This window comes from Salvelinus sp. IW2-2015, unplaced genomic scaffold, assembly GCF_002910315.2.
Source record: "Salvelinus sp. IW2-2015 unplaced genomic scaffold, ASM291031v2 Un_scaffold2471, whole genome shotgun sequence".
NCBI classification, from domain to species: Eukaryota; Metazoa; Chordata; class Actinopteri; order Salmoniformes; family Salmonidae; genus Salvelinus; species Salvelinus sp. IW2-2015.
Window position 1 is genome coordinate 61,711 of NW_019943789.1, and position 25,033 is coordinate 86,743.

A 25,033-nucleotide genomic window follows, 5' to 3' on the forward strand; every position below is an offset into this window, starting at 1 on the left:
TTTGTAGGGCATGTGTTACATGGACATTGCAAAAGAAGAAWGCTATTTACTTGGCCAGGAGGACTCAAATAGACCACAACAGACAATGAAAAGATTGGGCCTACAGGCATGAAATCAACTACCAGACAATGGAAACTATGGGGCTTACAGTTCATGGAGGAAAAATGTTAAAAAGGAGCTTTTGTGCACTCACACAAATGTTTTAATCATAAACAATTTACCAAGGTAATGCTTWATCTTTAACTTTGTCTATCCTATGGTCTCTGGTCTAAGATTCTACCAAAGGTATCTAGATTTGGTTGTCTCTCTGGTGTCTGGTTTGGTCCTACCTACCGTTTGGTGTCTGGTCCTATCTCCCATGTGGTGTCTGGTCTGGTCGCACCATGTGGTGTATGGTCTGGTCCCATCTACCTGTGGTGTTCTGGTCTGGTCCCATCTACCGTGTGGTGTCTGATCTGGTCCCATCCCGTGTGGTGTATGGTCTGTCCCATCTACCGTGTGGTGTCTGGTCTTGTCCTACCATGTGGTGTCTGGTCTGGTCCTACCGTGTGGTGTCTGGTCTGGTCCTATCTACCATGTGGTGTCTGGTCTGGTCCCATCTACCTTGTAGTGTCTGGTCGTGTCCTACCGTGTGGTGTCTGGTCTGGTCCTACCGTGTGGTTTGGTCTGGTCCTATCTACCATGTGGTGTCTGGTCTGGTCCTCTACCTTGTGGTCTGGTCTGGTCATCCTACCGTGTGGTGTCTGGTCTGGTCCTACCGTGTGGTGTCTGGACTGGTCCCACCGTGTGGTGTCTGGTCTGGTCCCACCGTGTGTTGTCTGGTCTGGACACTTCCTACCGTGTGGTGTCTGGTCTGATCCTACCGTGTGGTCTGGTCTGGACTAGTCCCACCGTGTGGTGTCTGGTCTGGTCCTACCGTGTGGTGTCTGGTCTGGTCTTACCGTGTGGTGTCTGGTCTGGTCCTACCGTGTGATGTCTGGTCCTATCTACCGTGTGGTGTCTGGTCCGGTCCTATCTACCGTGTGGTGTCTGGTCCGGTCCTATCTACCGTGTGGTGTCTGGTCCGTCCTATCTACCGCTGTGGTGTCTGTCCTATCCTCGTGGTGGTTGTCTGTCTGGTTTGGTCCTACTGTGTTGTCTGGACTGGTCCTACCATGTTGTCTGGACTGGTTCTACCGTGTGGTCTCTGGTCTGGTCCTATACAAGTAAGAATAATGAGTTGTACTACAGGGACACACTATTGGAAATGTGTGTATTCGCGTGCGATGAATACAAGGTGCACCTGCTAATATCGTTTTCCTATTGAACATACTTCTTTCCGTATGAAATATTATAGTTTGACTACATTTTAGGGTCAATAGAAACTTTTTTTGACTTGTTTTTACAAAGTTTAGCGGTAGATTTTTGGATTCCTTTCTCTGCATGTTGAACGAGTGGATTACTCAAATCGATGGCGCCAACTAAACTGACTTTTTGGGATGTAAAGAAGAATTGTATCTAACAAAACAACACTACATGTTATAGCTGGGACCCTTTGGATGGCAAATCAGAGGAAGATTTTCAAAAAAGGACTACTTGGCCTGATGACTCCTTGCTGTCCCCAGTCCACCTGGTCATGCTGCTGCTCCAGTTTCAACTTTTGTGCCTGCGGCTATGGAACCCTGACCTGTTCACTGGACGTGCTACCTTGTCCCGGACCTACTGTTTTGGACTCTCTACCGCACCTGCTGTCTCTAACTCTGAATGATCGGCTATGAAAAGGCAACTGACATTTACTCCTGAGGTGCTGACCTGTTACACCCTCTATAACCACTGTAATTATTATTATCTGACGCTGCTGGTCATCTATGAACGTTTGAACATCTTGGCCATGTTCTGTTATAATCTCCACCCGGGACAGCCAGAAGAGGACTGGCCACCCCTCAGAGCCTGGTTCCTCTCTAGGTTTCTTTCTAGGGTCCAGCCATTCTATGGAGTTTTTCCTAGCCACCGTGCTTCTACATCTGCATTGCTTGCTATTTGGGGTTTTCGGCTGGGTTTCTGTATAGCACTTTGTGACATCGGCTGATGTAAAAAGGGCATTATAAATAGATTTGATTGATTGGTACTACCGTGTAGTGTCTGGACTGGTCCTATCTATTGTGTGGTGTCTGGACTGGTCCTATCTATTGTGTGGTGTCTGGTCTGGTACTACCGTGTGGTGTCTGGACTGGTCCTATCTACCTTGTGGTGTCCGGTCTGGTCCTACCGTGTGGTGTCTGTTCTGGTCCTACCGTGTGATGTCTGGTCTGGTCCTACCGTGTGGTGTCTGGTCTGGTCCTATCTACCGTGTGGTGTCTGGTCTGGTCCTACTGTGTGGTGTCTGGACTGGTCCTACCGTGTGGTGTCTGGNTGGTCCTACTGTGTTGTCTGGACTGGTCCTACCATGTTGTCTGGACTGGTTCTACCGTGTGGTCTCTGGTCTGGTCCTATACAAGTAAGAATAATAAGTTGTACTACAGGGACACACTATTGGAAATGTGTGTATTCGCGTGCGATGAATACGAGGTGCACCTGCTAATATCGTTTTCCTATTGAACATACTTCTTTCCGTATGAAATATTATAGTTTGATTACATTTTAGGGTCAATAGAAACTTTTTTTTACTTGTTTTTACAAAGTTTAGCAGTAGATTTTTGGATTCCTTTCTCTGCATGTTGAACGAGTGGATTACTAAAATCAATGGCGCCAACTAAACTGACTTTTTGGGATGTAAAGAAGAATTGTATCTAACAAAACAACACTACATGTTATAGCTTGGACCCTTTGGATGGCAAATCAGAGGAAGATTTTCAAAAAAGGACCTGAGCCCTAGGACCATGCCTCAGGACTACTTGGCCTGATGACTCCTTGCTGTCCCCAGTCCACCTGGTCATGCTGCTGCTCCAGTTTCAACTTTTGTGCCTGCGGCTATGAAACCCTGACCTGTTCACTGGACGTGCTACCTTGTCCCGGACCTACTGTTTTGGACTCTCTACCGCACCTGCTGTCTCTAACTCTTAATGATCGGCTATGAAAAGGCAACTGACATTTACTCCTGAGGTGCTGACCTGTTACACCCTCTATAACCACTGTAACTATTATTATCTGACCCTGCTGGTCATCTATGAACGTTTGAACATCTTGGCCATGTTCTGTTATAATCTCTACCCGGGACAGCCAGAAGAGGACTGGCCACCCCTCAGAGCCTGGTTCCTCTCTAGGTTTCTTTCTAGGTTCCAGCCATTCTAGGGAGTTTTTCCTAGCCACCGTGCTTCTACATCTGCATTGCTTGCTATTTGGGGTTTTCGGCTGGGTTTCTGTATAGCACTTTGTGACATTGGCTGATGTAAAAAGGGCATTATAAATAGATTTGATTGATTGGTACTACTGTGTGGTGTCTGGACTGGTTCTACCGTGTGGTGTCTGGTATGGTCCTATCTACCGTGTGGTGTCTGGTCTGGTCCTACTGTGTGGTGTCTGGACTGGTCCTATCTACCGTGTGGTGTCTGGTCCTATCTACCGTGTGGTGTCTGGACCGTGTGGTTTCTGGTTTGGTACTATCTACCGTGTGGTTTCTGGTTTGGTACTATCTACCGTGTGGTTTCTGGTTTGGTACTATCTACCGTGTGTTTTGTCGTCCTCTGGTGGCTCTGTTTCTGTAAGAATAAGATGTGTTCTCTGTTGTAGGTTCGATTGAATACTGGAGATAGCTATATACTGGCAAAAACTTAGTCAACAGTATTGTTGTATTTGTTTATAATTCATTGTATCATAAATAATCTGCAATTCAAACTGAGTGATGTGACTCGAGAACAATTCGAGACTTCTTAGGTCACATGAGTGGAAACAGAAGCTAATGTTAGCCCGCAGACGCACCTATCAGATGTTGTTCGAGGGAGAAGCTGCTAGGCTAGCTAACTGCTGTTGAAGACCATCCTAGGGGGACAGCTACAAAAAAAGCTATAAACTATCACAGTCGTTCAAAACTTGGCAACGGTAAATGAATAACTAAGTCYCATTATCAGTGTCTTATGGTTTAGCTAGCTGGCGTAATCTTTTTCAGCAGGCTTGTTAGCTAGTCAATAGGAGAAGACAATGTGGCATCTACGTTAGGTAGTAACAACGCTAGCTAAATCAGCTAGGTAAGTTAGCTAAATATCGACTGTCATCCAACTTCAGACTGTTGTGCGGGCGTATGTTTTCCCTATTTCTTATAGCTAACTATCCACGCTAAGTTTCAAACATTATTCCGCGGGTAATAGGCATTTGTTCGTATCATTTTCTAGATAACTATGCTTGAGCAATGTCACTTGTTAGCTAGCTATGACGTGACAGTTTATGTATCGGTAATGTTTTGTAAAAGGCTGGTTACAGACAGCTGTGCAGTCACTGTACTGTATATATGCTTGCAGGTTCAGTCAACACATTGTTTGCTATTTCGTTCCAGCTCGTTGAATGTTGACCACGGTTAAGATAATGACCGACACGAAACATAGACACATGTGACCAAGCAGCTAATGTCTATAGCACATGATCCTGGCCAGCTGGAGGCTTCAATAATTCACGGGTAAGTCCCCTTCCCCCTGTTTGAGTGGGGGGTTGATTTGCTGTGAATGCCACTGTAAGATAAAAGTGCTAACATTCAAGTGTTTTTCTTAGGTTTCAGAATATCTACACTGAGTAGTAAAGGTAAGTCTGGCTCCTAAAAATTATTTTTTGTTAGTTGAAACAGATTTATAAAACCTGAAGGCTATTGTGTGACAGTTGTTAGTTACACATTACATCCTGTCCCCTAGGTCCTATTTTCCAGAGGAAGAGACCACGTTTTGTTAAGAGCCATGGCCACCAAGTCATCCCTGCTGAAAGTCATCCTGCTAGGAGACGGAGGAGTGGGGAAGAGCTCCCTCATGAACCGCTACGTCACCAACAAGTTTGACACGCACCTCTTCCACACCATCGGAGTGGAGTTCCTCAACAAGGACCTGGAGGTGGACGGTCGTCTGGTCACCATGCAGATCTGGGACACGGCGGGACAGGAGCGTTTCCGCAGCCTCAGGACTCCCTTCTACCGCGGCTCCGACTGCTGTCTGCTCACATTCAGCGTGGACGACAACCAGAGCTTCCACAACCTGGCCAACTGGAAGAAGGAGTTCATCTACTATGCCGATGTCAAGGAGCCCGAGAAGTTCCCCTTCGTGGTGCTGGGGAACAAGGTGGATGTGTCGGAACGGCAAGTTTCTGCTGAAGATGCCCAACAGTGGTGTCGGGAAAATGGCAATCACCCTTACTATGAAACCAGTGCCAAGGATTCCACCAACGTAACCATAGCCTTTGAGGAGGCAGTGAGGAGAGTGCTGGCCATGGAGGAGAGGGCAGACCACCTCATCCCCACGGAYACAGTCAACCTCCACAGACAGCCCCGCTCCAGCACTTCCTGCTGTTGACAACGTGTAGGGCTTACCCAGTGCTTGACTTGGACTGAAAGAGGTGCCAGTATTCATTTTGGGTGCCGGTACTGTTTACATTTAGGTRCAGGAGCTCCACAATACTTTTGAACTAATATTCTATAAAAGTGGAACAGGAGCCCAAGCAGTAGAACATTTTGAGGTGCCGGTACTCCGTTCTGTTGAGCTCCTGCCCAAGTCAAACACTGGTTATACAACTTATAAAGAACTGGAGCTAGGAGGACACACAGGCGTATTTATTAACACTCATGCTCTCAAGTACAGTAAGCAAGCACTGGCTAGTGTCCGTGGATGATATTCCAATGGGTTTGTTGGTCTTGGGACTCATTGAATGTAAAGTGGGTACTGAAGAAGAGTATTATTTTTGTCAGATTCCACCAAGAAATGCATTATAATTTAAATCAGTGCAATCTTTGAATTATACATATTGTCTTAAAATATCACATTTATATTACGCCATCAATGTGGTTGCCAGAAATACATTCACACAAGCATTGCTTCCTGTTCATATTACACAGCCAGAAAGAAGTTMATTTTTTTGTAGAAAGGTTTTCTTACACTGTGACTGAAACCAAGGTTGAGATGAGCGGCCTTACCAGTGAAAGTATCATAATTGATTCCATTCAAAAMATATTGCGGACCATATGTAAATATAATCCCACCCAAATGTGATACAGTAGAAGCAAGTCACTTTTAATCATCAATTGAGTTGAAATGGGATTAGGTAAAAAAAAAAAATCCAAACATAATATATTAATATTTATTACAACAAATGTTAATACAAAGCAGAGTAATTTATGCAGTCTTCATTTGAAAAAGTTGAAGCACTAATCTAGCATCACTACTTTATAGTACAGAGAGAAATCTAAGCAGAAATGAAGGTTGAGGATTTCTTACTCTATTACTTACTTACTCTTACTTTATCATATAATATTATTGGTGCTGGTAGCTGAATTTCCTGGCCTTGCGATATCTGCACAACATACCATAATGAATGACTTATCATTATGCAATGGACACAATGTTCAACACTTGCACAGGACGAGSTGAAATTATAAATATTAAATGAATAAAGAGTTCTTATGCTGCATGACATTCTGCTCTCTACCAATAAGTTAGTACAGAACCTTGTTTTTACCATTACAGAATTACAGATGGTTAACTGTAATTAACAGATGGGTGATACATTATGAACTTGGAGATGGTGGTGGATATGATAAACCATGGTTAATGTATGTACCTGTCCATTTTTTTTTCTTCTATGGGCGTCTTATCTAACATGTATTTTCTTTACATTTATGGAGATCAATTTCATTTTCTTACACACTAGTATAGTTTTAATACTAAACTTTGATTTCAACAATCATTGCTTATTGATTTTACAGTATTGTACATCCTCACAAAATAAGAGTGCTGAGAACAGTTTTCCTTGCTCAGCTTTTATATCATTTTGCTACAGCAGTGTTGTCCAGAATGACTGGMATGCAAGTTGAATGAAAAATGCTATTTGAATAAAAACAGTCCTTGAATGAATGATCTTCCCTGAAGACGTTTGTTTTTAGTCTCCACTGTTACACAGGGGGGGGGGGGGAAACACTTTGTTAAATGTGAAAAAGATATCAGTTAGACTTCCGCAGTAAGTCATTTGGGAAATGTTTTCTGGTGTAGTGATTATTACTGCATATATACAGGATCTATTACACGCAGAATGTGAGTGTTTGTTTGCATCGGCTGGTCTTTGTACATGCTTAATGATAAGTGAAATGTTCTGCCATTAGTTTGTATGGCAAAGGCACACACATGCACGCTAGTGAATTATTTCCAAAGTGTTTTGATGAGAGAATCTGGTCAGTAAGACATAGAACATTTCACAAACATCAGAAATTAAATATACATGTTTTAACCAAGCTCATACAGACCATGTCACTATTATCAAACTAGACCTCATACAGACCATGTCACTATTATCAAACTAGACCTCATAGAGACCATGTTCACTATTATCAAACTAGACCTCAGGACCAATGTCACTATTATTAAACTAGACCTCATAAGACCATGTCACTATTATCAAACTAGACCTCATAGAGACCATGTCACTATTACCAACTAGACCTCATAAGACCATGTCACTATTATCAAACTAGACCTCAAGACCATGTCACTATTATTAAACTAACCTCAGAAGACCATGTCACTATTATCAAACTAGCCTCAGAGACCATGTCACTATTATCAAACTAGACCTCAGAGACCATGTCACTATTATCAAACTAGACCTCAAGAGCCACCTGTCACTATTATCAAACTAGACCTCATACAGACCATGTCACTATTATCAAACTAGACCTCAGACCATGTCACTATTATCTAAACTAGAGACCTCATACAGACCATGTCACTATTATCAAACTAGACTCAGAGCCATGTCACTATTATCAAACTAGACCTCATACAGACCATGTCACTATTATCAAACTAGACCTCAGAGACCATGTCACTATTATCAAACTAGACCTCATAAAGCCATGTCACTATTATCAAAACTAGACCTCATACAGACCATGTCACTATTATCAAACTAGACCTCAGAGACCATGTCACTATTATTAAACTAGAGACCTCATACAGACCATTTTCAAACTAGGCAACAAAAAGCTGGTGACACTCAAACATGCCATTAATTCATTATAAAACACTGCCCAATGCTATCTTTTATACTGTGGTTGGTAAGAATAAAGAAAGTAAACCATAGTGAACTTATCAAAACACAACCAACAGGTGATCGTTGACCAATGATGTGTATGATAAACACAATGAAGAAAATAAAAAAAAGGTGCAGAACTCAGGTTGGTTCATTAGCTCAAGAGGTGCTTCTTTCCAAGGAACTGCACTTTTCTGTCAAATGCCGTTGACCGGATTGGAGCATTGGTTTCATAGAAAGGATTCATTGCAAACTGGAAAAGAGCACAGATTACTGAACAATGATCAATCATCAGAATGTTAATTTAAGTTAGGTGTATATGACCTGCACAGAAAGGGCAACTCACCTTAATGTATAAATCATACACATCATTAAAGAAGTTTTTGATTCCGTCTTCTTGTCGTGCATCATGAAGCATGATGAATCTCATATGTGATGGAGATGGTTAAGGGGGAAAAAATGGAGCACAGACACTACCCATATTTCTCTAGGCCCTTTGGCCAAGGAAACAATTACTATTTGTTGAATTGTAGACATAATATTTCAGGAATACATTATTCCCATTTTTTGTTGCAACGTTTCCAGGGCTATATAGGTCTCAATGGCCTCGTGGTAAGTGTCGTCTCTGAGATTGGAAGGTTGGGTAAGGTTGGATCCCTGGGCGATTCATGCCAAAGACTCTAAAAATGGGACCCGATGCCTCTGCTTGGCACTCAGCATTAAGGTGATGGATTAGGGGTATGTCCCTGCAATAGACTAGTGTCCTGTCCAGGGGTTGCGCTTGTACATCAAGCTGCCTCGCTACAGAAACAGGAGATATGCTCCTGTTAAATCAATCAAATGTATTTATAAAGCCCTTTTTAAATAAGCAGATGTCACAAAGTGCTTTTACAGAAACCCATCCTAAAACCCCAAACAGTAAGTAATGCAGATGTAGAAGCATGATGGCTAGAAAAACTCCCTAGAAAGGCAGGAACCTAGGAAGAAACCTAGAGGAACCAGGCTCTGAGGGGTGACCAGTCCTCTACTGGCTTGCCAGGTGGAGATTATAAGAGTACATGGCCATTAAGGCCAGATCGTGTCCTATGGGCCCTTCTGCCTCAGACACTGCTATTTAGTTACGTGTAGGTCTTGGGTAGTAGTCAAAAAAGGATATGTCCTGCGGTGACAAAGGCAGAGACAAACCACTCATTGAACTTATCCACAGTTTTCAGGTACATGTTATTGGACAGCCACATGTTTTCATCCACCAAGTCGAGAGCTGCATGTGCAATGAACTGGTTCAGATGCCGGTGGTCATCCTGTTTACATATAGACAGAATGGATAAAACAATGACATATCAAGAGTGTTTATTCCTCTATGAAAAAGGCATACGAATACACAAAATATTTCTACTTGCTCTCAAACATTACTTCAAATGATCAACACACAGTGACCAAAAAAACCTTCTGGATCTGCTTTAAGCTATGTAATTGAGTGAGCATTACAGTAACCTCTTATTTTGAGTGGATGTAGATAGAGATCTCAATACATAGGTAGTGATGAAGCTAGCTACCAATTTAGACAGTTGTCAGGAGCAGAGACCTATCTAAACTCAGCAAAAAAAGAAACGTCCCTTTTTCAGGACACTGTCTTTCAACGATAATTCGTAAAAATCCAAATTACTTCAAAGATCTTCATTGTAAAGGGTTTAAACATCGTTTCCCATGCTTGTTCAATGAACCATAAACAGTTAATGAACATGCACCTGTGGAACGGTTGTTAAGACACTAACAGCTAACAGTAGGTAATCTGTAGGTAATCTGCTTGAACGTGCTTTAGGCATGCTGCAAGGAGACATGAAGACTGCAGATGTGGCCAGGGAAATAAATTGCTATGTCCGTACTGTGAGAAGCCTAAGACAGCGCTACAGGGAGACAGGACAGACAGCTGATCATCCTCGCAGTTGCAGACCATGTGTAACACCTGCACAGGATCGGTACATCCGAACATCACACCTGCGGGACAGTACAGGATGGCAACAACAACTGCCCGAGTTACACCAGGAATGCATAATCCCTCCATCAGTGCTCAGACTGTCCTCAATAGGCTGAGAGAGGCTGGACTGAGTGCTTGTAGGCCTGTTGTAAGGCAGGTCCTCACCAGACATCACCGGCAACGTCGCCTATGGGCACAAACTCACCGTCACTGTACCAGACAGGACTGGCAAAAAGTGCTCTTCACTGACGAGTCTCGGTTTTGTCTCACCAGTGGTGATGGTCGGATTCACGTTTATCGTCGAAGGGATGAGCATTACACCGAGGCCTGTACTCTGGAGCGGGATCGATTTGGAGGTGGAGGGTTCGTCATGGTCTGGGGTGGTGTGTCACAAAATCATCAGACTGAGCTTGTTGTCATTGCAGGTAATCTCAACGCTGTGTGTTACAGGGAAGACATCCTCCTCCCTCATGTGGTACCTTTCCTGCAGGCTCATCCTGACATGACCCTCCAGCATGACAATGCCACCAGCCATACTGCTCGTTCTGTGCATGATTTCCTGCAAGACAGAAATGTCAGTGTTCTGCCATGGCCAGCGAAGAGCCCGGATCTTAATCCCATTGAGCACGTCTGGGACCTGTTGGATCGGAGGGTGAGGGTGCCTTTGTGGAAGAGTGGGGTAACTGTTGACAGTGAGAGGCAGTTGACAGTGAGAAGACGTTTCTTTTTTTGCTGAATTTATATTATGTTGAGAATACCGTAAAGATATATACCTTTGACTCAGCTTTACCAACAGGCAAAAACTCCATTTCAAAGACTGGGTTGTCATGATGACCAACCATGACGTAATAGAATCTGCCAGACATGTTTCTTTCCAGCAATCAACACGGTTCTGTGTGAACATGAATATACATTGGCTATTTCTGTAACTTGTGATGTAAATTGGTTAGCTAGCTAACGTTATATAGCTAACTAAGTTACGTAACTAACGTTAGGTAGCTATGTAGCCAGCACGCTTCCAAATGCATTATTATCATCAAGATAAACATAACGAAGCAAACTGAACATGTCTTAATTTACATATAGATGTTTAGATCCAAAATGTACCTGTGAAGCAATAGTTTTAATTTGATAAAACAAAAGTTTGTTTACCTGCAATAAAAATTTAAAAAACTCTCCTTCTTGCCGGGGAATACCGTCACTTTTTGATGACGACATGAAAAGGTGCAATCGACCACTAAAATACATTTGCAACAAGTGAAACATTTGCAACTAGTTTTTAACTTTGTGTATGTTAGATTATATTTAGTTCATTTATATTTAATAGTATATATTAGTTGATTAATTTATCTGTATTTAGCTCTAATTTCAAAGAAAGAATATGAAGGTCATAAATGTGCGACTGGAAATAAACAATAACATTGTAAGTTCGTTAAATTCAAAACTGTTCGCACTTGGAGAGGACTTCTTTTTCCGCTTCTTCTTCTTCTTTTTCTTCGACATAATGGCGTATTGCAAACAAATGTTTAAGATGCATGCTGCCACCTACTGTGCTGGAGTGTTTGGTCAATCATGGTTTACAACATTAGCTCCACAATTCTAAATCCTCCTACCTAACTCAGTACTTCTGAGAAAAAAAAGAGCCCTACACATTTCTAAAATACGCTCCCCATCCCACAAATCCCTTCAGAACAACCCCAATTCCACTTCTCAAAACTTTCACAGATGTAACCATTCTCAGTTTGTCCTCTCCACAACTTGACACAACGTATGGGTCGGCCAAAAAGCAGGAACCCACTCTTTCCAAAAATCTCACTCCTACCGGTCCAAAATCATCTCTGGTAGGACTCTTAGGTCAAACGGTGGAAGACTCTACCACACCTGTCGTGATAGGCAGGCCCACTACACACTGGACTGGCTCAACTTCAGCGCGCTCACTACTGTCGACAGACTCCATTTAGAGATCATCAAGGTGCTTGATGCTTGATGCTTGAAGTTCTATAAGTAAGATTAATTGGTTTGTAATCGGGAGACGTGGGTATGTACACCTCGAATTAATGTGTATACTCAGGAGACAAATCTCTGATATTAACAGTGCCATTCTTACGCTTCCTCGTCATCACACTTCGTCCTCCCCACCTGCTAACCGTTTTTCTGGAAAGCAGGCCATTGGTTACTAAGCAGGTCATTTCAACCCAAATCCCTATATATCAGTGCTGTAAACACAATATAAATGTTAGTCTCTTTACAGAGTATTAGGTTTTTGCCTTCAGCAAGAAAAACCTGCAGCTAGTATTCGTTGATTGACCCTCTCTTCCCCTGGAGGCTTTATCCCCAGATGAGCTGAGGAAGAGGCTTTACCAAATCTTTAAGAATCGACGAGTGCTTGACGCACTTAAAATAACTATTTACATGAGCATTTTGCCTGTTAGATTGCATTAGTTAAAGTTGTACTACCGCCTTGGGTGGAGAAACTGTTCCCAGGCCAGTCCCTATGAAGTCTGACTCTGTCCTGACTGGTGGCAGATCACCTGCAAAACTCTGCATCTGAGTATACCCTGTCTGTGTTCTAACCGGAATGTGTTCTACCCTGTCTGTGTTCTACCCTAAATGTGTTCTGCCCTGTCTGTGTTCTACTCTGTCTGTGTTCTGCCCTGTCTGTGTTCTGCCCTGTCTGTGTTCTACCCTGTCTGTGTTCTACCATGAATGTGTTCTGCCCTGTCTGTGTTCTGCCCTGTCTGTGTTCTAACCTGAATGTGTTCTGCCCTGTCTGTGTTCTAACCAGAATGTGTTCTACCCTGTTTGTGTTCTTCCCTGTCTGTGTTCTACCCTGAATGTGTTCTGCCCTGTCTGTGTTCTACCCTGAATGTGTTCTGCCCTGTCTGTGTTCTACCTGATATGTTTCGCCCTGTCTGTGTTCTACCCTGAATGTGTTCTGCCCTGTCTGTGTTCTACCCTGAATGTGTTCTGCCCTGTCTGTGTTCTACCCTGAATGTGGGAAAAGTTCCGGAGCACTATTGCTTTGGAGCAGTAACACCGTTACTCAGATTGAGGAAAAGGATGTGTATATGCGGAGCCGAGCTGTGTTGAAAGAAATAGAAACCGTGCGAAATAGAGAAGCAGAACAGAGGTTAACGACGAAGGCTTTTGGAAAGGAAGAATAAGTCATGTTACCATCCTCATGCTAAGTCATTGTCATCCTTAGTCATCCTTTATCAGGGTTGGTTTAGCGGCTTACTCGCAGACTGTGTGTTGACCACAGGACCTGAAAAATACAGGTGAAGTGATATCAAGCTGAAAGAGCGAGCAACTAGTATCTAAAAAAAAGTACAGAACAGTCCAATTAGGTTAAATCTGGCATAATAATACTATAGAGGACACTTATGACCAAAAGACGAAAAATGTGTTTCAAGGTATTATGATATTATTATGCCAGATTTAGCCTAATTGGACTGTTCTGTACTTTTTTTTAGATAGTTGCTCGCTCTTTCAGCTTGATATCACTTCACTTCCAGCACAGAGGAGGCCTCATCGTTTCATTATATCTATTCCGCTCTGCCTCCAGAAGGTGGCACTCTTGTGTAGGGAAAAAATATGAATATTCATATCCTCTTTGTCTTGTTTGTTGTGATGTATTGTGTGCTTTGGATCCAGTTTATCAGAACAATTTCTTCACCTTCTGATTCAATTTTTAAAGAGCTATTGTGATTCTGTTGTTGGTTTGGACAAATTGTTGCTGTCTCAGTAATGTATAGGATAAAATAAAGGGGAGTTAGTAACTTTGAATGTTAATAAGTTTGACTCTCACCACTTCTATCACCTCTTCAACCCTACAAACACACAGGAGGCTATTTATTTTTAGATTGTAAAGCTGGCGAGTATAGCCAGCGGTCAGTTAGCATTAGTATAACATGTGTGAGGACTGATCACAGAGGCTGTACAACAAGCACGGCGGAGAACCAGGGTCTACGGGCAGGGGCGGAGAACCAGGGTCTACGGGCAGGGGAGGAACAGTGGCTCAGGAGGAGAACCAGGGTCTGCGGGCAGGGGAGGAACGGTGGCTCAGGAGGTGAACCAGGGTCTACGGGCAGGGGAGGAACGGTGGCTCAGGAGCAGAACCAGGGTCTACGGGCAGGGGAGGAACGGTGGCTCAGGAGCAGAACCAGGGTCTACAGGCAGGGGAGGAACGGTGGCTCAGGAGGAGAACCAGGGCCTAAAGGAACGGTGGCCGAAACATGGCACGGTCAAGCATTAGCCTACTCCTGGATGTGTGTGGGAAACCAGTTAAGTATTTGCTTCCCTTTTTTCTCACATTTTAGCCTCTCTGACCAGTCCTTTTCTCTTAACGGGGAAAGTTTGTTTTTTCACTGTCGCTAGTTCAGGGTTTTTCAGCACACAAAAGTCTTGGATGGGCCGCCTAAGTGTTTTTTTTCGGGCCAGCTATGTCCAAACAATATCATTATGTATTTTGTAAAATATACAGTATATATTTTCGGGGGATGGAAAAACTTTTCAGTGTAAACTTAAATGACTATATAGCCACTGTGAATAATTAATTCTAGTCACCCAACTGGCCTTGGCACTGTGGTTGGGTCTTTTTGGACGTGCCCCAGCTGACTGTCAATGCAGGGAATCGTTGCAGTGTTTGTGGCTTTACAGATGGCTCTGGGAAGTGAAAGCAGGGGGATGTTGGGGTGGAGGGGCCAAGGGACTGAGAGGGTGGAGGGAGGAGGCAGAGTGCCAATGCTTCACCCCTCTCTGAGGGACACAATGATCTTCCTGTCAGAGAGGAGGAGGGGATATCCTTGAGTCACTTTCTAATTTACTCTCTCTCTCTCTCTCTCGTCCTTACTAACACTAGACTTCATTAACCACCCACAGAGTTAGGCTAGTACCATGCGCTAGGCTAGGCTAGTACCATGTGCTAGGCTAGTACCATATGCTAAACAACCTCCCAGCACCGGCTCAGTCAAACCAATGTCCTGTAGCTAGTTGAGGAGATTAACTGGATTGTATCACAAACAATGAATCGTTTAACTTCAACTGACATTAACATTTTTGGCACAAAACGTCTCCTTAATATTGTTTGAGCATTGTCACAATACCTTTAACTAAAATACCCAACCTAAATCCAGTATTACGTGTCCGTAGTTGAAAAAGTAAAGATTGGTAACTGGATATGCTGTACAATGAGTGCCATAATGCTCTAGTATGTAAGCTGTTAGCTTGGATGTTGTGACTCATATCCGATTGTCTCCCTGTAGATCTGTGCAGGCTATCGGCAGAGCAGCTGGCGCTGCAGACAGAGCTGAGAAGGCTGGAGAGCGCCAGGATGCTGTCGAAAGAGGAGTCTGACAGACACAGACAGGTGCTGAAGGCCCAGCTTCAGAGTTAGGTCAGTGACACTGCTTCTCTGATAATGTGGGAAACAATGTGGAGTGTAGCGAGATGACTTTTCTTTAACACACATCTGCTCTAACGTTTATTTCTTCATGGTTACGGTAAAGCCATAAGGCCTTATATCTGGGTCGCAGTACATTTGGGAGCCTGTAGGTCATCTCTAGAGACCGCAGGAGCGGTAGAGATACTCGTAATGATCGGCTATGAAAAGCCAACTGACATTTACTCCTGAGGTGCTGCACCCTCGACAACTACTGTGATTATTATTATTTCACCATGCTGGTCATTTATGAACATTTAAACATCTTGGCCATGTTCTGTTATAATCTCCACCCGGCACAGCCAGAAGAGGACTGGCCACCCCTCATAGCCTGGTTCCTCTCTAGGTTTCTTCCTAGGGTTTGGCCTTTCTAGGGAGTTTTTCCTAGCCACCGTGCTTCTACACCTGCATTGCTTGCTGTTTGGGGTTTTAGGCTGGGTTTCTGTACAGCACTTTGAGATATCAGYTGATSTAMGAAGGGCWATATAAATACATTTGATTTGATCTTGCACTTGTCTTCTTCTCTGTAACCCCTTGTTGGCCGTGTCCACCTGTTGGAGGTGTGTGTGTGCGTGTGCGCGCGCGTGTGTGTGTGTGTGTGCAAGTGGCCAACATCTTCTCTAAGTCCTTCTGCTGGTTGATCGTCTTGGTCCTCATCTTCTCTAAGTCCTTCTGGCGGTTGATCGTTTTGGTCCTCATCTTATCTAAGTCCTTCTGGTGGTTGATTGTCTTGGTCCTCATCTTCTCTTCTTTCTATCCTTTCTTTTTCCTTGTTCTTCAACCTCTTGGTTCTGTGTGATGTGGTGTTTTGTGTGATGTGTAATCTGTGTGTGATGTGTGTCATGTGCGTGATCTGTATCTGTTTGTGATGTGTGTGATGTGTGTGATTGCAGTGTGCAACTCTGGAGAATGATGCACTGCGTAACCCTTACTTGGTGGTCCTCTCAGTGCTGGAGATCAGCCCTGATAAACTACTGCCTCCTGATATCTATGTGGACAGAGGTGTGCTGTGGGCTAGAAGGTGTGAAGAAAGTGTGAAGGTGTGAAGAAACTGCTCCCCCATTCGGGCGCAGCAGCTCTCCAGACTCTGACGCTGAGCTGGTGGACGGGGCCAAGGCCAGAATCAGAGAGCTGGAGAAGGAGGCAGAGACGCTGGAGGAAGCCTAAAGGAACTACCAGCAGAGGGCCGTGCACGCCATCGTGTTACACATGCTTCCCCCTCGACCCCTCTCACCACAACGAACACTGGTATCACTCCACCCTCACTCACCTCAGAGGCAACACCCACCAACGCCGTCGCTCGCCTCGAAAACAACATGTAACCCAACACCCTTGCTCCCACTCACTCCAGCATCCACAGACCTCTCTCACCCCAACGACAACCCCCTCCCAAGAGTAGCAGAACCCCCACCTCCCCCCAGAACCAGAGCCCCTCCTCCCCCAGAGTAGCAGAACCCCCACCAGTCCAGAACCAAAACACCCACCTCTCCCTAGAACCAGAAGCCCCACCACTCTCCAGAACCAGAAACCCATAACCACAAGCCCCACCTCTCCCCAGCCCGGAACCAGAAGCCCCACCTCTCCCCATAACCAGAAGCCCAGAACCAGAAGCCCCACCTCTCCCCAGCCCAGCACAAGAAAACCCACACAAACAACACACACACCCCCAGCCCAGACCCAGACGCCCAGAACCCGAAGCCCCACCTCCCCCAGCCCAGAACCAGAAGCCCAGAACCAGATCCCCACCTCTCCCCAGAACCAGAAGCCCCACCTCCCCCTAGCCCAGAAACGGAAGCCCAACCTCCCCTCAGCCCAATATGACCTCTGTTGAAAACCAGCCCCAGCATCAGTACCTTGGTCCAAGGAGCATACTGGACTTCCACACTACTCAGTGAGGCTCTGTTCTTGGGAGACAGAATCCCTCAGGAAGGCAGCTCCTCTCCCCCAGAATCCTGTTGTCCACCCCCCTCTCCCTCTCCAGGAGGCAGCTTTGCACAGATCCTGTGGAAGGTAGGAGTCTCCACTCTGTTTTAATGGGTTGATTCACTTCAAACGGATTTAATGTCCCAAGTGCTTTACTGCCAAGTCTGTAAATGTGTTTCACTGATTACAGTTACATGCACACAATAGTGGGATTATTGTGGATATTCAGATTAATATAATGCTTTGCAAGAAGAACGATTACCTTAATAATCCTGTTTACATGGACACATCTGAAAGCAGGCTACCTTATACCTGATAAATGCAGAAAATCACCAATCAATATATACATTCTACCAGATGTAATGGGTCCTAGGTGTAGCTGGTGTAGAAAGCCAGGCGCAGGACAGCAGATATGAGTAATCAACGTACTTTTACTCACAATGTCAAATATACAAAGTAACAAATACACGCACACCATGACAGACCGAAAATACAATAAACAATCACAAACCATGGGGGAACAGAGGGTTAAATAATGAACAAGTAATTGTGGGATTGAAATCAGGTGTGTAAAACAAAGACAAAACAAATGGAAAATGAAAAGTGGATCGGCGGGGGCTAGAAGGCCGGTGGTGTCGACCGCCGAACGCCGCCCGAACAAGGAGAGGGACCGACTTCGTCAGAAGTCGTGACACCACAACGACCATGTCATTTTTGGGAAGTATATTTAATTCTGAGTTCGGACATAGAGTATAAAGTTTGTATGTGAAAACTACTTCAAAGATGCATACATTCAGTTGGTCTGAACTCACTTCACTCAAGCTAAACAGGGAGGCTCACACTACCGGTGCTGGCACATGTGCAGATCAAATACACCGCTGGAACGCCGATTAAGGTGTTTACGTCAGTATTTCATTTCCCATTCATAATGTCTGATTAATTGAGTAAGCACATACCATTCATAATGTCTGATTAATTGAGTCAGCTCCTACCATTCATAATGTCTGATTAATTGAGTCAACACCTACAATTCATAATGTTTGATTTAATTGAAGATCAGCCCTCTAACATTCATGTCTGATTAATTGAGTCGCACTACAATTCATAATGTCTGATTAATTGAGTCAACACCTACATTCATAATGTTGATTAATTGAGTCAGCCCTACATTCATAATGTCTGATTAATTGAGTCAGCCCTACATTCATAATGTTCTGATTAATTGAGTCAACACCTACAATTCATAATGTTTGATTAATTGAGTCAGCCCCTAAAATTCATGTCTGATTAATTGAGTCAGCACCTACAATTCATGTGTGATTAATTGAGTCAGCACCATTCATAATGTGTGATTAATTGAGTCAGCCCTACAATTCATAATGTGTGATTAATTGAGTCAGCCCCTACCATTCATAATGTGTGATTAATTGAGTCAGCCCTACAATTCATAATGTGTGATTAATTGAGTCAGCCCTACCATTCATAATGTGTGATTAATTGAGTCAGCCCTACCATTCATAATGTGTGATTAATTGAGTCAGCCCCTACCATTCATAATGGTGATTAATTGAGTCAGCCCCTACCATTCATAATGTTGATTAATTGAGTCAGCCCTACCATTATATAATTATACACAGTAAGTGGTTTTAAGTTATGTGTAGTCGTCTTCCTATTTCTCTCTTTGATCGTTTCATGTCTTAGAAACATCATGTGACAGTGACAGTTAGAGAGATCTGTATCTGCTGTCGTTTGCTGTATTCCTCTAGTTAACAGTTGTACTCCTGTCATCTCAAGGCTGAGGAGGTATCGACTGTGGCGTTTCTGTGCTGTCTCCTGAGAGGTGTTTCCCCACTCGCCCTGACCCGGCGAAAGGTGGCGACCTCGACGGGACTTACTTTCAATTTCCTTCCCACTCGCTGTCCTGCGCTCAGGAGCTCCGCACGAGAAAACAGAGCAGGTAGCACCAGGTTCACCACGGGAACATATTATACAAATATCTTACTGTTTACTTCATGTTTGTTGAGTTGGCGTGGAAGAACTTGACTGGCTGCACAGAGCCCTGACCTCATCCCCATCAACACCCTTTGGATGAATTGGAAACGCATGACTGCGAGGCCAGGCCTAATCAACCAACATCAGTGCCCAACCTCACTAATGCTCGTGGCTGATGAAGCAAGCCCCTGGAGCAATGTTCCAACATCTAGTGGAAAGCCTTTTCCAGAAGAGTGGGGGCTGTTATAGCAGCAATGTTCCAACATCTAGTGGAAAGCCTTCCCAGAAAGAGTGGAGGCTGTTATAGCAGCAATGTTCCAACACAGTGAAAGCCTTCCCAGAAGAGTGGAGCTGTTATAGCAGCAATGTTCCAACATCTAGTGGAAAGCCTTCCAGAAAAGTGGAGGCTGTTATAGCAGCAATGTTCCAACATCTAGTGGAAAGCCTTCCCAGAAAGTGGAGGCTGTTATAGCAGCAATGTTCCAACATCTAGTGGAAAGCCTTCCCGAAGAGTGGAGGCTGTTATAGCAGCAATGTTCCAACATCTAGTGGAAAGCCTTCCCAGAAAGAGTGGAGGCTGTTATAGCAGCAATGTTCCCAACATTATGGAAAGCCTTCCAGAAGAGTGAGGCTGTTATAGCAGCAATGTTCCAACATCTAGTGGAAAGCCTTCCCAGAAGAGTGGAGGCTGTGAAGCAGCAATAGTTCCAACATCTAGTGGAAAGCCTTCCCAGAAGAGTGGAGGCTGTGAAGCAGCAATGTTCCAACATCTAGTGGAAAGCCTTCCCAGAAGAGTGGAGGCTGTTATTGCAGCAATGTTCCAACATCTAGTGGAAAGCCTTCCCAGAAGAGTGGAGGCTGTGAAGCAGCAAAGCAGGGGACCAACTCATATTAGTTTTGATTTTGGAATGAGATGTTCGATGAGAAGATGCCCACATACCTTTGGCCATGTAGTGTATCTGCTGTGGATGGGAGATGATCAGAGGTGACACAGCCCTATGTGATCCCAGCATGCTTTGCTTCCTGAACACATTGTAACCATGCCTTGGAAGAGGGGAGTGGAGCAGTGGGAGCAAACACCTCCAGCACTGCAGGAATGCTGTTAGAGTATTTGTTATTGTTGCTGACCAGTGGCATTTCATTATACAAGATGCATCAAAGGCTGTCTGTATCCGGTGCAGTAGATCGACAGATCCATAGTCGATGTGGGAGTGTTTGCAAATCCAGGCATGTTTCCACCCATGAATGTGAAGCATCTTAAGAGCTCAGTGCTGAATCAGTGCCAACCAACAGAGGGTACAGTACATACAGTATGCCATCTGTCTGCCCACACCAAATGTTCCTCCTAACCCCCAATTTTTGCATTTATTCCCATACTTTTACTGTGGCTCCTGTTTAGAATGACTGCTAGACATTTCATCATATTAATTACCTATTTATTTCTTGTTCTTGAAATTTAGTTGCAGCCCTCCCATATGTGCAACATGTGTAGTACATTATTTTGTTGGAATGACATTGTGATATGCAAAGAAAAGGAAAGTAAAATGTCTATAGTATGTACAAGCTGGAAGTAGAGGCTTAAAAGTTGTTGTTCACTAGTTTACTCCAAGTAAGGGAGGGCTGGTAGGGTTACAAAGTAATACAGAAAAATATATATATATAAAAAAAAAATTTTTTTAAATTATGTGTTTACATGTGGTGTATTTTGTGTTGTTGTTTGGTTAGTGTGATATGTTGTATGTGTTGTAAAGAAATGATTAATAAAGAAAACAAGACAAAAAACAATGACCGCTAGACATATAGTAATAAATGCTATATAGTAATACATCTAGTAATGAATCTAGTAATAAATACTATATAGTAATACATCTAGTAATGAATCTAGTAATAAATACTATATAGTAATTAAATATCTGTTTTTAAAATATGCAAGGTGTCCTTTATTACGAATTTGCAGTCAGATTTTATGCTTTCTATAAAATGTACACAAGGTTGTCTATAAAATCACTGGTAACAACGAACACATACTACTAAACTGCAATCGGCTGTTTCCAAACTGTCTCTGTGTTTTAATGGGCTGTGGTGCACCTGCCTCCATGAGTGGCCCTCTCAGAAGTGGACAGCTGTCCGATCGTATTCCTGGTGTTGGCGCATCCTGGCTGATTATAACTGGTGTTGTCATTCCTGTCTGATGAATGTTATTCTTGTTGGCCATCCTGGCTGATGTTATACTGTTTGGTCATCCCTGTTGATGATGTATTCTGTGTTTGGCCATCCTGGCTTATGTATACTGTGTGGTCATCCTGTCTGATGAATGTATTCTGTGTTGGCCATCCTGGCTGATGTGTATCTGCTGTTGGTCATCCTGTCTGTGAAATGTAATTCTGTGTTGGCCACACCTGGCTGATGTATATGTGTTGGTCATTCCTGTCTGATGATGTATTCTGTGTTGGTCATCCTGTTTGCTGATGTATACTGTGTTGGTCATCCTGTCTGTGATTATTCTGTGTTGGTCATGCCTGTCTGATGATTGTATTCTGTGTTGGTCATCCTGTCTGATTATGTATTCTGTGTTGGTCATCCTGTCTTGATGATGTATTCTGTGTTGGTCATCCTGCTGATGTTACTGTGTTGGTCATCCTGTCTGATGATGTATTCTGTGTTGGTCATTCCTGTCTGATGATGTATTCTGTGTTGGTCATCCTGTTCTGATATGTATTCTGTGTTGGTCATCCTGTCTGATGATGTATTCTGTGTTGGTCATCCTGTCTGATGATGTATTTGTGTTGTTATCCTGTCTGATGATGTATTCTGTGTTGGTCATTCCTGTCTGATGATGTATTCTGTGTTGGTCATCCTGTTCTGATGATGTATTCTGTGTTGGTCATCCTGTCTGATGATGTATTCTGTGTTGGTCATCCTGTCTGATGATGTATTCTGTGTTGGTCATCCTGTCTGATGATGTATTCGTGTTGGTTATCCTGTCTGATGAATGTATTCTGTGTTGGTCATTATATTATGGCTGCTTGCCTGCTCTTTGATGATGTATCTGTGTTGTATCCTGTTGATGATTTTCCTGTGTTTGGTCCCTGTCTGATTGATGTATTCTCTGTTGGTCATCCTGTCTGATGATGTATTCTGTGTTTGGTTATCCTGTCTGATGATGTATTCTGTGTTTGGTCATCCTGTCTGATGATGTATTCTGTGTTGGTCATCTTCTGATGATGTATTCTTGTGTTAGTCATCCTGTCTGAGATGTAAGTCTGGTGTTGGTCATCCTGTCTGATGATGTATTCTGTGTTGGTCATCCTGTCTGATGATGTATTCTGTGTTGGTCATCCTGTCTGATGATGTATTCTGTGTTGTTTCCTGTCTGATGATGTATTCTGTGTTGGTTATCCTGTCTGATGATGTATTCTGTGTTGGCCATCCTGTCTGATTGATGTATTCTGTGTTGGTCATCCTGTCTGATGATTATACTGTGTTGGTCATCCTGTCTGAGGATGTATTCTGTGTTGGTCATCCTGTCTGATGATGTATTCTGTTTGGTCATCCTGTCTGATGATGTATTCTGTGTTGGTTCATCCCGTCTGATGATGTATTCTGTGGTTGGTCATCCTGTCTGATGATGTATTTCTGAGTTGGTCATCCTGTCTGATGATGTATGCTGTGTCCTCCTACCCTCACTGATTTATGACAAGAGCATAAAGAGCCTCATTTTGTGTCTCTCTAACTCTCCTCCAGAGCCCAGCACATTCCAGAGCTAACTCTCTGGACACTACAGGCCCTGAGGTGGCCTCACTGCTCCCCCCAGAAACAGAAGGAGGCAGAGGAGCCTGAAGAAGAGAAGGCCCCGTCCTCGACAAGATCTCTCCAGAAGAAAAATAAGATGGGCATGGAGCAACAGACGGAGTCAGCGTGTACAGGTGTGACACACACACACAAGTTGAAGAACTACTGTGTGTGTGTGTGTGTGTGTGTATGTGTGTGTGTGTGTGTGTGTGTGTGTGTGTGTGTGTGGTGTGTGTGTGTGTGTGTGTGTGTGTGTGTGTGTGTGTGTGTGGTGTGTGTGTGTGTGTGTGTGTGGTGTGTGTGTGTGTGTGTGTGTGTGTGTGTACCATGACATTAGGTTTTATGCCCATTGACATGGAAAATTAATGCAGTACATAATTGACGAGTACATATTTGTATTTTTTATTTTCATAAAAACAATTAGAGAGGTTAGAAATGTCAAAGGGGATTCCAGCCAGACAGGACGTTGGATTGGTGTCCTCCTGGTGTTTGATCGGTAGCCATTTTGATTACTATTATTTTTTGGTACATTATACACAGGAAACACTGTATGATGGGACGGTATGTCATTCAATTCACATCGTAGTCATATTCCTGCAGGCCACTACAAACCTTTTGAATCTGTTGTACAATATTTCAGAGGCCACTTTGTTTACAAAACAATCAAGACATTCAGTGGCTTATAAACTCTGGCCGAACCGTATTCCATTCATGGTCAGATTGGCATTTTCAATCGTAGGGTGAGGAGTGATGATCAATATTCAGAATACTGTGACGAGTTAAGTATCACCTGAAATAAATTCCCAAGGAAGTCCTTGACACTAATAGAAAATACTATAGAGGAATTATATACTTCAGAATTAAGAAACACCCTGGACTAAATTGTTCTCTGGAAACCGGCAAACACTGCCTACCATAGTTGTCAGTACAAATGACTACACATCACCTGTATCACTGCAGAAACAGTTTCTCCTTAATGCACTAATGAATAAACATCAAAATTCCTGTAAGTCCTCTAAATAACAGATAAAGATTGCATCAGTAATTATGTCAGTAATTTAACAACTGCACGTTAAAAAAAAACAATACTGAAATACATTTCAAGAGATTTAGAAACGGGTTTTTCTTCTTTAAGTGGTTATATCTTCAATAAAAAACAAGATTGAAACATCACAAAAAAACTCTGACTTGTAACATCTTTAAATTGTACAGATCAACACCCTAACAGCTGAGTTATCTCAGCTTGAATGTAGAACGGTTAACGTTCACACATCTTACTTGCACTGTCTAAGTCATAAGGTCTGCCATGGTAACACAGCACATTAACATTTAGTTTCAGATCACCAGTTGTCTCTCAACCAAGTCAAATGTAAGCATGTTGTATCTTGTAGTTATAGGGATGAAGATTTGACAATCGCAAATGGGAATTTCAAGTCACACATTGGAATTTGGAATGAACTGTGGAAGATCATACACTATACAATAAGAAGCATTTATACATCCCAACAATACTTTGGACATACAAGCCCTTCTGTGCAACAAGGTAGTATACCATCCTCATGTTCAATAGTCAAATTTGACCTTATTTTTCATCTCACAAAGACATTAAACAAGACATTTTTTATTATATGTAGACTGTCAATAAAAATGCTGCATTTGAAAAACTAAAACGATACTAATTATTAACCATGGCATCACACAATGGCCATGTATTAAGA

At 43.2% G+C, this 25,033-nt stretch overlaps 2 protein-coding genes and 1 pseudogene across 3 annotated transcripts; 2 read left to right on the forward strand and 1 right to left on the reverse strand.

Annotated features, from left to right (window-relative positions):
• Positions 1-3,306: 3,306 nt before the first annotated feature.
• Positions 3,307-7,019, forward strand: LOC112074041 (ras-related protein Rab-9A). 2 transcript variants are annotated; one of them, XM_024141262.2, is made up of 4 exons: positions 3,307-4,017; positions 4,469-4,588; positions 4,681-4,710; positions 4,818-7,019. In XM_024141262.2, the coding sequence occupies exon 4, from the start codon at positions 4,860-4,862 to the stop codon at positions 5,463-5,465; it is 606 nt and encodes a 201-aa protein (XP_023997030.1). In that variant the 5' UTR covers positions 3,307-4,017; positions 4,469-4,588; positions 4,681-4,710; positions 4,818-4,859; the 3' UTR covers positions 5,466-7,019. The 2 variants fall into 2 exon arrangements, with proteins under 2 accessions (XP_023997030.1, XP_023997031.1); XM_024141263.2 differs by lacking the exon at positions 3,307-4,017 and adding an exon at positions 4,028-4,163.
• Positions 6,233-11,642, reverse strand: LOC112074042 (trafficking protein particle complex subunit 2-like). The gene is made up of 10 exons (XM_024141264.2): positions 11,321-11,642; positions 10,942-11,060; positions 9,347-9,491; positions 8,537-8,622; positions 8,039-8,443; positions 7,870-8,003; positions 7,801-7,835; positions 7,733-7,765; positions 7,552-7,635; positions 6,233-7,483 (listed from the first exon to the last, which is right to left on the reverse strand). The coding sequence occupies exons 2-5, from the start codon at positions 11,032-11,034 to the stop codon at positions 8,345-8,347; spliced, it is 423 nt and encodes a 140-aa protein (XP_023997032.1). The 5' UTR covers positions 11,035-11,060; positions 11,321-11,642; the 3' UTR covers positions 6,233-7,483; positions 7,552-7,635; positions 7,733-7,765; positions 7,801-7,835; positions 7,870-8,003; positions 8,039-8,344.
• Positions 11,643-11,672: 30 nt separating this feature from the next.
• LOC139025289 (centriole and centriolar satellite protein ofd1-like) lies at positions 11,673-17,439 on the forward strand (annotated as a pseudogene).
• The last annotated feature ends 7,594 nt before the right edge of the window (positions 17,440-25,033 follow it).